Here is a 13,855-nt window from a genome sequence, read left to right as displayed (position 1 = left end):
GAGGGAAGAGCAGCTGCAGCTCTAAGGAGAGTCACTCTCAAGTTGGGTTTTTGTGCCTATTCTTAGCACATCTCCACATGCCTGGGTGCAGGTCATGCTGGCTATAACTCTGTGGGAACCTTGGGTGTCTGCAAGGCTGGGGAGTTCCCACCCCACCATTCCCTGCTCCTGCTTGTGCTGATGGAGCAGTTTGTGGGGCTCTGCTGCAGTCCTCAAAAATACCTCCCTGCCATCTCCCAAACATTTGTTAGCTTTGCAGATGCACTGAGGCAGCTGGGTGGAGATGCCTGGCTAAGGATGATCCTTCCCCAGTGTCAGAAGAATTGTGCTTCCCTCCATGCAAACACGCTGGCCTTGCTCTGCTGTCATCAAATTTCACTTCTAGGTTGTGAATTAAAGTGTAACGTGATCTCCAGCGGTCAGAAAATGGGCCCTCAGGATGATAATTTATATTCTGAAGTCTTTTAATTAAATGACCGAGCCTTTCTTCATTTCTGTGCCAAAACAGTCTTGCTGTGAGCTGAGCCTGTGTTGGAGTTTGTGTCACTGCCAGGGTGTCCCTTGGGAACAAGGATTGAGCTTTGTCCTGGATTCCCACTTGTGCTCTGTTAGATGAAAACCCATTTCTAAAACCTAAAGCAATAACCTCTGCAAAATGTATATAGGGAATCTTAGAGAAAAGATAACGCCTCTATGGGGAAATGTGATTATTTTTCAGTTACTGATTTAAATTTAACAAACACTAAGTGAATCTGGAGCATAGCAGCCAGGCTTGGAAGAGAAATACATGGTCATGGCAACTTTGTAGCCAGAGCAACAGGCAAACATAAAAGCTAGAGGTGACAGCCAAATGTTTGCTTTTCCTGAACTTTATCTCCTTGGCTGTATTTCCTTCAGCCAACTCAAGCATCCAAGTGCCCTTTGGCCCTTGAACTTGCATCTCAAATTCCTTCCAAGCCAGAGGCTGGTGCTTTGGCTCTCGTGGAAACCAGGATCAGGGCTGCAGCATGCAGCCAGTGATTGACTTTTTTTCTCTTATTTTGTTCTGAGTTGTCATGGGCTGGCTCCACGTGGAGCTGAGCCCAGACCTCCTTGGAACAGCAGCAGGCTTGGGGATGGAATCGGAGCAGAGAGGAGGGGGTTAAAGCCTTGCTGGGGTGCTGTAAAAGTCATTTTATCACAGGCTGGTGAGTGCAAACACCCCTTTGCTAATCCTCCCTGGTCTTGCAGAGAGGAGAAGATGACAGCTGCCCGGATTAGGAAGTGCCACAAGTGTGGGACAGGCCTGATCAAGTCGGAGGGCTGTAACCGCATGTCGTGCCGCTGCGGCGCCCAGATGTGCTACCTCTGCCGGGCTGCCATCAACGGCTACGACCACTTCTGCCAGCACCCCCGCTCTCCTGGGGCACCCTGCCAGGACTGTGCCAAGTGCTCCCTCTGGACAGACCCCACAGTAAGTAACAAAGGATTTTTGTCAATGATTCTCACCCCAGTTTCCATCACCGCCCACACAGGCACTTTGCAATACACGCATTCCACGGGAGGGGAAAATGGTTTTAGTCAGCTCAACTTTTACCTTTCCCAAGGCAGCTAAAACACCACACTGGGATCCTGCAACAGCACAGAGTCACATCTGACCACAGCTTGGGAGGAGCTGGTGTTGCTTTAGGGAAAATCAGCTCCTTTCAGATGAGGGCTTTGGCTGAAAGTGCTCTGAGTGCTGTTCTGGAGAGTGAGGCTGGTGGGGAGCAATGCTGGCAGCAGGCACAGCAGCCAGCTTTGGGATTATTGGGACTCAGTCCTGCTTTTGCAGCTGAGATGGTGTTGGCATGGCCTGGCATTTGGAGGCAAGGAGAATTGTGGTTTTGGTGCTCATATGATCTGACTGCTGGCTGTGAAACCTGTCACAGAGATGGACCCATCAGAAAATTGCCTGCAAGCCCGGAGTTGTAGTTTGGGTCCATTCTCAGGGCTGTTGTCAACAGCTGCAGAGGGAGAGCTGAAGTGTGGAGTGAGCTGTAGTAATTTAATACAGCTCCTATCTGTGACAGGCTTGGGAAAACTTGCTGCAGCAAGTAAATCTCTGTAAATAGAGGTGTTCAATACTGTAAATCCAGGAGTGTTGGAAGGAGCAGGAGTTGAATTTCCTGATTTTAGCAAAGCCACAGAGAAACACTAATGTGGATCTGCCTTCCCAGGGCTGGCCTGAACTTCCTTTTTCCTAATGGTTCTTTGTCTTGGGTTTCTGCAGCTTTCCAGGCTGTTCCCAGCCCCCCTGTCTGCAGGGAATGTGCACAATCCTGCATCTGCACAGAGTCAGGGAAAATCCACTCTAAATCTCTCCTTTCTACCTCCAGGCTCTTGGGGATCTCCCAGCAATGTCACAACCAGCATAAGCTTCTAAGTCTTTTGCTTGCCTGCTTTTATTCCCTGAATTATCCTGTCAGTGTGAGCTGTTAAACTATACACAACCACCTCCTTGCAGGCACCCCTGGAGCATTTCTGACACCTGGTTCTGAGTCTCTGGGATTGCTGTCCCACTCCTTTTCCAGCAGGATGTGATTTGGGGCTCAGCAGTGCTGGCATCCGTTGTTCCTGCCAGGCTGCTGATTGTGCTGGGGGATGGCATTTGTTCAGAGCCAGAGAAAACATGAGGCCTCTCAAAAAAGCTCGTACTGTACTTTCAAATAAATAAATAAATAAGCAGCACAAAGAGGCCACTGTCACCAGGCCCTTTCCACCTCTCTAATTAACCAATGTTGTGGCAAAGGAAAATTTCCCACTGTCAGCACAGAGCTGGCACTGCCTGCTCTTTTATTATTTAATTCTTTTTTGGATGATGGAGTGCTGGTGGGCTGGGGAGGTGAAGCTGGGTGATTGTCCTTGCTGCAGTGCACAGAGTAACACAAAACTCAACTGCTGGCTTGAAGCTGCAATGATGGTATCTGTGTGCATGGTCCTCCCTCCTAAGGGGCTTAGGGACACCAACCCAACCCCTCCAGGGTGATCTCTGCTCTCATATGGGACATGGAGACAAGAATTAGCCTGGTAGATGTAAAGAGGAAAATGGAATTTGAGTCTTGACATGGAGATTTGAAAGAGTGAACGACCATTGCATCAGTAGTGTTCTGTTCTTTGCCAGGGATAACATCCATCCAAGGCATGGCTTTGAAAGATCTGGTTTGAGTCTAAATCCCTATTATTTACAGCAAAATTCAGGTTTCTTTAAAATAGGGAACCTTTGTTCTTTTCCAAATGTTTAATGTTTTCCCAGTCTGAAACAATTCTTGTGAAAGTATAAGTAAACCTACTCATTAGCTTGGGTTAAAAACAAATTAAAGGCAGTCCTCTAGGAATGGCAGCATCTGTTAGTCTTTGTCTCAAATGATCTTGAGAGAGTAAAGCAGAGGCTTCAAAATTTCCCATAATTAAAGGTTAGTTAAAATTTTGTCCCTAAGCTGTAATCAGGCTGGAGTCTGATTTAAAAGTATCAGTGCAATATTTGCTGGCTCTGAGACAAGCTGCAGTCCTGCTGTGGTGAGCAGCTTCCAGGGGGGCCAGGCAGGAATTGTTTAATCCCTGCATTTCTTCTGGAGCCCACTGGTGCCCTGCACCCCTGCAGGAGGTGCCAGGAGCCCTTCCCAGGGAGCTGCTTGGCCAAAAGTCCTCGTGTCCCCCAGTCCATGCAGGCTCTGCTCTGCAGGAGAGGCTGACGCAACATTGCCAGAGACAAAGCTCAGGAGGGAGCAGTGGGAATAAAGCTGTTAGAAAGCATCCAGGGCAGAGATGGTGCAGGGCCTTGAGGGGAAGCTGTCTGAGGAGTGTTTGGTTTGTTCAGCTGAGGGGAGATTGATTGATTGATTGATTGATTGATTGATTGATTGATTGATTGGGGGCTGCAGCTCCACTCTCTGCTCTCTGTGAGCAGGGACAGGGCCCAAAGGAACATCTGGAGCTGTGTCAGGGAGGTTTAGGTGGGATCTCAAGGGAAGGTTCTGCCCCCAGAGGGTGCTGGGGCACTGGAGAGGCTGCCCAGGGAATGGTCCCAGCCCCAAGGCTGCCACAGCTCCAGGAGCATTTGGACATCACCAGGCACAGGGTGGGATTGTTGGGGTGTCCTGTGCAGAGCCACAGGTTGGACTTGATGATCTTTGTGGATCCCTCCCAGCTCAGGACACTTTATGGTTCTACACATTGGCTCTGGGATGGAAGGGCTGTGTTTGCCCTGATTTCTAAAAATATGTAGCAAACCTAAGGCTGCTTGTGTGCATTTCATCCACTTTTTACAAATCCTGGGATGCAATGGGGATTAATGCATTCTGGTAAACCAGGTTCTGCTCTCAAACATATTATTTTGAATTTAATACTCATCTTTGGGCTCTCAGTAATATTGCACAGAGGCTTTTTTTTTGGCTTTAAAGTTTTAAGATGTTTTCAGTAAACTCTTAAAACCCTCCCAAAGGCCCATCGTTAAAGTTCAAAGCAGAAGACTAATCATCATGAGGTGTTTGCAATTATCCCCCCTTCTGGTGTTATAAAAAGATGATGTTGAGAGAAGACTCTGTAAAACTTCAAATGCATCAAGGAAATGCATGAAGTGCACAGTGCTGCCTTTAGGATTTGGAAGCGAGGATGGGGGGAAGCTCCCCTAAGTTTAGGATGTGGAGTTTGTGGTGGGTTTGGGGTTTTTTTAACTGCTATAAAATGCCTCAATCATAAGCATATGGTTCATCCAGGGGATTTCACACAAAGATATGGAATGCCTGTTGCTAAAATAACTCTGCATTTCTTGAACTCCAGCGTGTGCTTGGTCCCCATGCTGGCCCCCCTTTTCCTGCAGCACTGCGGATGCCCTGTTCCACTTACAGCACAGGCTGCTTTTATCCCTGCTTCCTGCTGCATGGAGGAGCACCCAGAGACAGCCCAGGCCTGTTCTTGCTCAGCCTCTCCACAGCTGATCTGGGAATGATTTGAAACAAAACCCCTCAGTCCTTTGGAAGCCTCCGTCGTGAAAAATCATTTCAAGTTTATTAGGAACGGCTGCGGCCACACGTACATGGAAAAAAGAAAGCAGTAAAGAGGCAGAAAGGGGGAGGCAGTGGTGCTGAAGCACTTTCTAAAGTAGGGGAGGAGTTGCAGAGCCCAGAAATAGGCACCAGGACTCTTGTTTTCCCTCTTTTCAGGAGGCGGCAGCCGCTTCCCGGTGACACTTAATAATTAAAGATAACGAGAAGCGCAGGAGATAAAAACAGAGCTTTCAAAAGCTCCCTGGCTGGCACTTTTGTTCTGGGCAGAGGAGGTTTTATTTGGGGGGAGGTTGTCTCTGTGTGACTTGCTGAGCTTTTATCTCTCTTGCTGCTGTATTTTCTCATTCCCAAGGGCAGTTTGTTTCTGCAGCAGCTCGTTCTGCTTGTGGCAGGGCCCTGTGTGGATGCTGGGTGAGGCTCCTGTGCAGCAGCATTGTTGGATCAGGCCTCCCTGCCATGAAAAGGTGCCTCTCTTAGCAACCCAGCCCTGCTCCTCGTTAATCCATCCACAGACCAAGCCCTGTGTGCTGCTGTGATTGGCTCCGAGATCGCTGCATTCCCTGGATTCAATGGCAGAGAGCTGAAAGGAAAAGCTTCCTCCATGCCATGCTGTGAGAGCCTTTCCCAGGTGGGGGATGGCAAGGACAGGCTCCCACACTGGCCAGGGATCAGCATTTGTTTTCCTTGGCTACAGCATGGGATGCACAGAGCATTCTGCTGCTGGGTCTGGAGTAAAGCTTGGTGATGTTCTGTCACTTGAAAACACAGCTCCTGCTAATGACCATGTGTGCTTTCTGCAGATAAAAAGGGGTGAATGCATCTCAGAGATCCTTTGCATTTTCCTCCTGGCCACCTCCCTTCTCCCGTGATGCAGCAGAGTGTGGGGAAGGGCCACGCTGTAGCATTGCCCTGCATTTCCTCTCTGGCAGAAAAGCCAAGTTACATCTTTGCTCACAAAAACTGCCCAGTGCTGAGACCCCCCCCCCAGGGTTGGGAGGTTGCTTTTTTCCTTTTTTCCTTTTTTCTTCTTCATTTCTTTTTTTTTTTTTTTTTTTTTTTTTTGTCTTGCTGTAGGCAAGGCAGCTGACAGGAAGATGACTGTTAACTTGACAAGATAAATGCCTTCAATCCACACAGCCTGTGAACAGGCCATTAAAATTATAATCTAATCCTTTATTAGGGGACTTGAACCCGCTCAGGGAAATGGACACAAGAAGCTTTTGAAATCTTCCTGCAGCATCACCCCATGTGATGTTAAAAGGTTTCTCACCACAAAACCAGCCATAAGTGTGCTAATGAAATCTTAATTTTTGGTGTGGGTGCTTTACCCCTCGATGAATCTGTCATCTTTCTAATTACTGTGGTATTAAAAAACAGCCTTTGCTTCCAAAGAATTAGGAGTGTTTTGTAAGATTCACTAAAATAGCACCAGAACTTGTTTGTTGGTTGTTTTTTTTTCTAATTCTGACCTGCACAATATGTATTAGGCAGAACTTGTGGCATCAGCTTTCTTAAAGAACATCCTAAAATTATCTTGCTGTTTACATATCATCAATTCTTTTGTTCCATCTGGGATGTGGATCTTTCCTAAATACTGCAGGTATTGAACGGTGCTGTGCATTCATCACTTGCCAAATTTAATGTCAGCCTCTTAATGTGTAGTGGGGTTCTTTTTTTTGTTCTTATGATAATAATGGATACCAGTCTTTCAGAAATACTGATGCAAAAAAAAACCAAAAATTCCAAGCTAAATCTTGGTATGTGGGATTAAGCATAAGCACTTCTTAACCTTCCAGTGGGAAAATACACTTTTATCAGCAGAGAAGCAACAGGGCTTGATAAGGTCTGTTCTTGGAGATGGGGATTGTTGTGGCTCTGCTGTGATTTGTGGTTTAGGAACTCGTCATCCTGATCCAGGTCTGCTCCTGGCAGGGTTTTGCACCCAGGGTGTGCTGTGAGCTCTGCCCCTCTGGAGCTGAGTGGGTTCTGTGGCTGCTGCACTTTGGGGGATGTGTTTTATGCTGTGCTGGGCAGCTCTGGGCTCAGTTTGGAGGTCTGGCAGATGGGTTTGCTGTTCCCTGTTCCCAGGAGCTCTGGGAGCTGCAGTAATCAAATCCAGCAGCACCTTGGGCCAGTGCAGCTGGCTGCAGCCCCGGGGCAGATGGATGTGTCCAGCCCCATCACAGGGAGGTCAGCTGCAGTTTAAACTGGGAGGCTGGAGCAGCCCTGCCTGCAGAAGGGTCTGGGAAAGCTGTCTTTGTGTCCAGTTTTGTGCAGGACTGACCAGAGCTGCAGCATCAGGGGCGGTGACAGGAAGGGGAAGCACCACTTCACAGGATTAACCATAGATTTTTGTTGGAAAGGACTTTAAAGCTCATCTTGCTCCACCTCCTGCCATGGGCAAGGACACCTTCTGCTATTCCAGGTTGCTCCAAGCCCTGTCCAACCTGGCCTTGGGCACTTCCAGGGATGGGGCAGCCACAGCTTCTCTGGGCAGCCTGTGCCAGGGCCTCCCCACCCTCCCAGGGGAGAGTTTACTCTGTAATCACAGACTTTAACTTAACAAAATGCTTTTACTTTAGTCTAAGGGCACATTTCTGGGCTTTAAGGTAAGGTTTATCCTTTGTGTGGGGAAAGGAGATACTGGGTGATCTTGCTCAGCTGAGCTTAAAATATATTTCTTGTCACATAAACCTTCAGGTGCATCTTCTCCAGTACTAGAATGAAATGGGAGTGGTGGCTGTGTCCATTTTCAACAGCATTGCAAAATATAGTCTGAGAAGGAAAAAAAAAAAATCAAGTCTTAAAGCTTGAAACCAAGCTTTGAGAGTGCTGCTGGGGCAGCTAAAGAGCAGGGGGTGTTTGGCTGCCTGTGGAGCCATGCCCAGGTGGTTTTCCAGCCAGGAATACTGATACTCCAGGGGTAGTTAGGCATTCCATATAGGCTCAGAAGAGCCATTCTTCAGCAGCTTTTGTGGAGATAGATAAGCTGTAATTAACAGCCCATGCAAGCAGCCTGCTTGGGAAAGGAAAAAAAAAAAAAAACCAACAAAACATGTCCTGGAAAGTCTTAATTTTTAACCATCGACTCAGAGAATAATAAAAGTGAGGGAAGTATTGAGTTTTTGGCTTGCTGCACATTAAGATAACTTCAGTCTCCCAGGGAAACCTTATCTGGTGGTGGAGGAGGGGATTTCTCCACAAGCTTCCCAGGCTGTGCATGTGCAGGACTGGCAGCTGGGGACTGGGAAGCTTAAAATCATCTCAGTGTAGCTGCATACACAAAGCACATTTTCGATTTAGTTCCAGAGCACTCTTCAAAATAAGGGATTTTTCACGTTAAGAGTGTTCAGGAAGAAATTTATGTGTTTTGGCAGTACTGAAATTAGGGTGACTAAAACAAGCAGAGCCTTGTGCTTTGTGGAGTCCTTGGGGCTCAGGGTTCCAAGCACTGTCCTGGAGGTTTGGCTGTCTCCCTGAAATCGCCAGGTTTGGTTCCATCCCCACAGCCTCAGAAACTCACCTGAGGCTTCATTGCATCGTTGGATCTCACTGGTGCTTCTTTGAGTTAAGAGAGCTTAAGGTGATGAGAGGCAGCAGGACAAATTCAGTTTCTGGCTTGTTCTTGCCTTCTCAGTGAGCAGCAGCCCTGCATATTCTTGCTATAACCTCTAGACAGACATTAAAGAACCATATTTCGATTTATGCCCTTCTTAGAGTTACAGATAAGATCTAAATGGCACCATTTAGCTACTAGAGCCAGGATTTAAGTTGTGTTAATTCCAGCTGTTGGGCCAAAAACTCTACAAGTGCTAGGATAATGTAAATATTTAATAGACTATTGCCATTAAAAAGATTAACAGCTCTTCAGAGGGGTGGAGCTGGGTCGCTGTTCTCTGGTTTCCATCAAGTCAATGAATTTTAGTGCTGATCTCCTGGAAAGCTGATCCAAGCATCTTGGTCATACTCCATAAAGTGCAGGTTATTTGTGCTGCTGCAGTTCCCCCATCACAGCTTTGCTTTTGGGTAAATCTAGGCCAGCCCCAAACGAGGACAATTCAGCCAAATTAATCTTTTTTGGTTTTCCCCGTGAAAAGAAAAGCAGTACTGAGAGAACAGAAAGCTGCTGCAGCAGGAATTCTCCCACTGATTCTTGGTATTCCTTGATTTCTAGGAAGATGATGAGAAGATAATTCATGAGATTCAGAAGGAGGCTGAAGAGGAGCAAAGGAAGAAGAATGGGGGTAAGTCACTGTTGGGATCAAACTGAGGATGGATGATGGGACAGCACAGGGTTCCCAGCAACTGATGGGTCTCTGGACCTGCACTGGGTTCTGTTCTCCTGGGGGCTGGTCTGTTTTTAAAGTGCTGTTGCCTGCAGACTTTTCCTGGGATTGTGAGCAAGATTTGTGTCCATCTCTCGTGTGGCACCAGCGTTGTGGATGTCTCTGCTTGTCAAAGTAGCTGAGGGGCATCAGAACCTCTGAGCTGTGGTGTTGGGGGGCACAGGGGCTGCCCCACATCCCACAGCCGGAAATGTTCCCCCTTTGTGGGGTGGTGTTGGTGAAAGGAGCCGGGCTGGAGAGCTCAAGGGGCAGCAGTAATGCTGTGCAATGTGCTTGGGATGGGGCTGCTGATGGTGTGGGGCGCTGAGCTGCTCGGTGTGGGGCGCTGAGCTGCTCTGTGGGGTGATGAGCTCATGGGTGGGGCGCTGAGCTACTCTGTGGTGCTGAGCTGCTCTGTGGTGCTGAGCTGCTCTGTGGTGCTGAGCTGCTCTGTGGGGTGATGAGCTCATGGGTGGGGTGCTGAGCTGCTCTGTGGGGTGCTGAGCTGCTCTGTGGGGTGATGAGCTCATGGGTGGGGTGCTGAGCTGCTCTGTGGGGTGATGAGCTGCATTTTGGGATGCTGAGCTGCTCTGTGGCGCTGAGCTGCTCTGTGTGGGGCGCTGAGCTGCTCTGTGTGGGGCGCTGAGCTGCTCTGTGGGGTGATGAGCTCATGGATGGGGCGCTGAGCAGCTCTGTGGTGCTGAGCTGCTCTGTGGGGTGATGAGCTCATGGGTGGGGTGCTGAGCTGCTCTGTGGGGTGATGAGCTGCATTTTGGGGTGCTGAGCTCCATTTTGGGGTGCTGAGCTGCTCTGTGGTGCTGAGCTGCTCTGTGGGGTGACCGCTCTTTGCTCTCCCCCCCGTGCAGAGAACAGCTTCAAGCGCATCGGCCCTCCCGTGGAGAAGCCCGTGGAGAAGATCCAGAGGATGGAGGCCATCCCCAGGCCGGTGCCTCAGAACTTCCACCAGCCCCGGATGCCCCCGTACCCCTTTGTGCACCCCCCGTTCCCCCTGCCCCCCGTGCGGCCCCTGTACAACAACATCCCCCTCAACATCGGGCCCATCCCTGCTCCCTACGTGCCCCCCCTGCCCAACATGAGGGTGAACTTTGATTTCCCCCAGATCAACATGCAGCTGGAGCACAACCTGCCTATGCACTTTGGGCCTCAGCCCCGGCACCGCTTCTGACCCGCCCCGCAGCACTCGGCAGGGTCAGCACAGGGCCAAGCCACCCCTTAATGGCACCCCCTCCCCACTCCAGCCCCTCTGGGGTTTAGCCAGCAGCCAGGGGACTCAGTGTCCCTGTGCTGCACCCTCTCTAGGGCTTCTCCAAACCTTTGCAATCCAACATTTCAACCTGTGCTGCGACAGGGTTTGGTGCTACATTTCCCAGGGGTGGAATTCCCCCCTGAGCTGGGCATCTCCAGATGTTTTGTTTTGACAAAGCCTGTTCAGGCAGCTGTTGGGAGGAAAAGTGAGGCTTTGTAGGACACAGGGATACAGCTGTTCCTTGGGGAATTCCCAGAAATCCTGCCTTCCTGCTGGCCAGAGCAGCAAAGTGAGTCCTGGAGGAAGGGAGGAGACACTTGGCATCCGAGTAAGCATAAAACCTTCAGGAGTGAGGTAACAGGAGGCAACTGCCCCAGCCTCCTGCCTGTGGTGAGGCTCAGGGCTGGGGTTCCTGTGTTCTCCAGCATCCCTGTATCCTGCTGGCACCTCCCAGCAGAAATAAATTGTTCAAAAGCAAGTCAATGTAGCATTTTTAGTGTGCCTCACTCTCCAAGCAGAGCGAGGGGCTGCAGCAGCTGTCCCACTGCTCAGGGCTTGGTAGGAAGCCCACAGCCATGTTCTGTTTGGGGGTGTCAGAAAGTGGCAGGAGATTTGGGCACCCAAATCTTTGGCTGGACTAAACTTGTCCCCTTTGAAGGGCTCAGTTTTCCCCCCTAAAGGTGTGTGCCCCTCAGCTTCTGAAACGTGGCCTTTGCTTTGCTGTTCTCATCTGGCATCCCAAACCTCCCCCAGCTTCTGGCAGCAGTGCTCAGGCAGCTGTGGAACCACCTGGAGCCAAAGCTGTGCCCTTTATTGCAAAAACTGCCTGGGAGACACCCAGACAGACGTGCAGGCAGTGATGTGTCCTGTGGTAGGAAAATTGGGAATGTTCAGCTTGGGAGCTCCTGTACCCCAAACCCTCACAACCCAATGGGCAGCTGGAGCCTCATGCTGCAGGAAGCTGGCTGCTTCCCCAGCACCAAATAACTCATGAAAATGTATGTGTCAGCTTAATTGGCTTTGGAAAAGTGTGTTAAAAGTTAAACCTGAGTATTGCTGGGCTTAGAAAGTGAGGGAAAAGCAAAACTTCCTTGTGAGAGGTGGGGAATGCAGTGCTGGGCTGTGGGAGGAGGGTGGCACAAAGCCCTTTCTCCACATCCCTTGGCTGTGCTACCTGGTACAGGCCCCATCTAGAAAAGAAAATGGTTGGAGTGGAAAAAACCCCTCTTCCCAGGAATGTTGGGCTGGCTTTTAGCAGCCCATTTGTGCTGTTGTTCTCCAAATGTCTTGTTCTGGCCTTCATCCTGTTCTGTCCTGCTGGGAACTCTCTGGGTGCATTTCCCCTCCCGTCATTCCCCCCTGTATTTCAGCATCCAGGTGTTTTGTGGGTTTCTTTGGTTTTTTCAGGTAAAATTCCCTGTCTCCACCTCACAGCTTCTGCCAAAGCCCCAGTGCAGCGCTCCAGGAGCCCTCGGGTGTGCAGGGGGCACAGGGTGTCAGTGGGATGCTCCTGCACAGGGCCTGGCACAGCATTTGGGGACTGTTCTCCCCAGGAAGGTCTCCCAGACTGGAGGATTTCCCTGCCTTTTGGAGCTGAGTGCTTTTCCCATTGCCTGTGGGTCAAACATTCCCTGTGGAGCTCTCTGGCTCCTCCGTGCCGTGGCCTCTCTAGCATTAATAACCAACTGCTGTTCCCTTGCTGCTGGAATTTTCTATTTTGAATTAGTTTATTCCTGGCAGGGGTGTGGGGGCTGCAGGAGCTCTATCATTTGCTGCTCAGCTGGGCTTTGACCAGGTTTAAATCCTGCCTTGCACTGACTGATTCCTGCAGCAGCCAGGGGCAGGAATCCTGTTGGGCTTGGGGAGGGAGAACTTTGTCACAGCAGCTGCTGAGAAAACACACCCAGGGCAGAAGAAGCAGTGGTGCCTTCCCTCCTGGAAAGGGAATCCTGATCGCTTAATAGCTGAGGTTTTATGGGCTCAAGGGCTGGTTTGGATGAGCCCTCCAGGCTCTCCAAGGGATTTGCCCTTCCTGGTGGGTGCAGGAGGGATCAGGCAGTGGCCCAAACTAAGAAGGAAATAAGGTGATCATCCAGCAAAAAATGGTGGTGCAGGAATGTGTGGGCATGGAGAGCTGAGCCTTGGCAGAGGGAAGTGAGGGTGTGGAGCAGAGGGGCTGGAGAGGTGGCACAGAGGTGGCACAGGGAGGTTGGTGGCTGTGATCCATCAGGGTCACTGCTGCCCTGGCACAGCTGTCGTGGTCCTGGAGGAGCCTGGAGGATACAGAGGGAAGGGAAGGGAGGGTTCCCTGGGTCCCCTGCCAAAGCCAAGGGGTTGTTTGTGTCCAGGAGAGGATAAATCAGTGCCTGGCCTGTGGTGTGCAGGTACAGCATGCCCAGCACACCCAGCACTGCCCCTCTCCCCAAGGAAACACCCATTGCACCAAAACCTTGCAGCCCAAGCACGTGGCTGCTCCTCCCCTCTAACCCAGGAGATCTCAAGTTGTTTCTGAATCTGTGTTGATTTATTAAAAAAAGGAGAGAAAAAGCCCAAAACTTTTACTGAGCCACCCAATGCAGCCTTGACCTGGTTTCTAACTCCTGCATCCCACTTTCCCTCTTGTCTCACAGTCTTTGGAACCACTTGTTTAAAGGTTTTGAAGGCAATGAGGAGGTTGCTGTGCCCAGGCTGATCCCATAACAGGTACTTCTTACAGCTAATTGCAGTGTCCCATTTACTTGCCTTAAAGGTGGAGAGAGAAACTTAGTATTTGCACTTAGCAAAACGTTGTATTAAAAGAAAAAAAGACCTGTAAAGATGTGCATGTTCTGCAACTTTGTATAACAATAGCTGAAAATAAATAGGTGGTTTATTAAAAAAAAAAGGAGAAAAAAAGCCCCAAAAAATATTTTTCTTTACATTCTGGTAGTAAACAGTTCTAATATTCTGTGTGTAAAAAGTTCCTGTATTATATTGTAATTTGAATTTTTGTAAATAAATTTGTGCACTCTGGCTTTTCACCTGTGTGCTTTTCTTACAGCCATGACCTTGTCCTCCCATGCTGCCTGTGCCATGGAACCTCCCCAGATTATAAGGCAAAACCCCAGCTGACCCTCCTGGAACAGCTGAACCTGTTCCCTGTGCTCCCAAGGAAAAACTGGATGGGATAGAAAATGGTTTCCAGTCACTCCTTTAAATGGAAACCAGGATGGAGGGGAAGGGTGAGGGGATTTCCC

At 49.6% G+C, this 13,855-nt stretch overlaps 1 protein-coding gene across 1 annotated transcript in view; it reads left to right on the top strand.

Annotated features, from left to right (window-relative positions):
- The window catches only part of RNF216 (ring finger protein 216), a 76,451-nt gene extending 62,820 nt beyond the window's left edge, over positions 1 to 13,631 (top strand). Inside the window, exons 16-18 of the mRNA XM_066561077.1 lie at positions 1,231 to 1,453; positions 9,202 to 9,271; positions 10,219 to 13,631. Coding sequence (XP_066417174.1) covers positions 1,231 to 1,453; positions 9,202 to 9,271; positions 10,219 to 10,538 — 613 coding nt within the window. The 3' untranslated portion in view covers positions 10,539 to 13,631. The remainder of the gene's footprint in view (positions 1 to 1,230; positions 1,454 to 9,201; positions 9,272 to 10,218) is intronic.
- Positions 13,632 to 13,855: the final 224 nt, after the last annotated feature.

Source organism: Molothrus aeneus, chromosome 16, assembly GCF_037042795.1.
Source record: "Molothrus aeneus isolate 106 chromosome 16, BPBGC_Maene_1.0, whole genome shotgun sequence".
Taxonomy (NCBI): Eukaryota; Metazoa; Chordata; class Aves; order Passeriformes; family Icteridae; genus Molothrus; species Molothrus aeneus.
The sequence above is the reverse complement of the archived record's forward strand: the minus strand, read 5'-3'. Positions and strand labels throughout refer to the sequence as shown.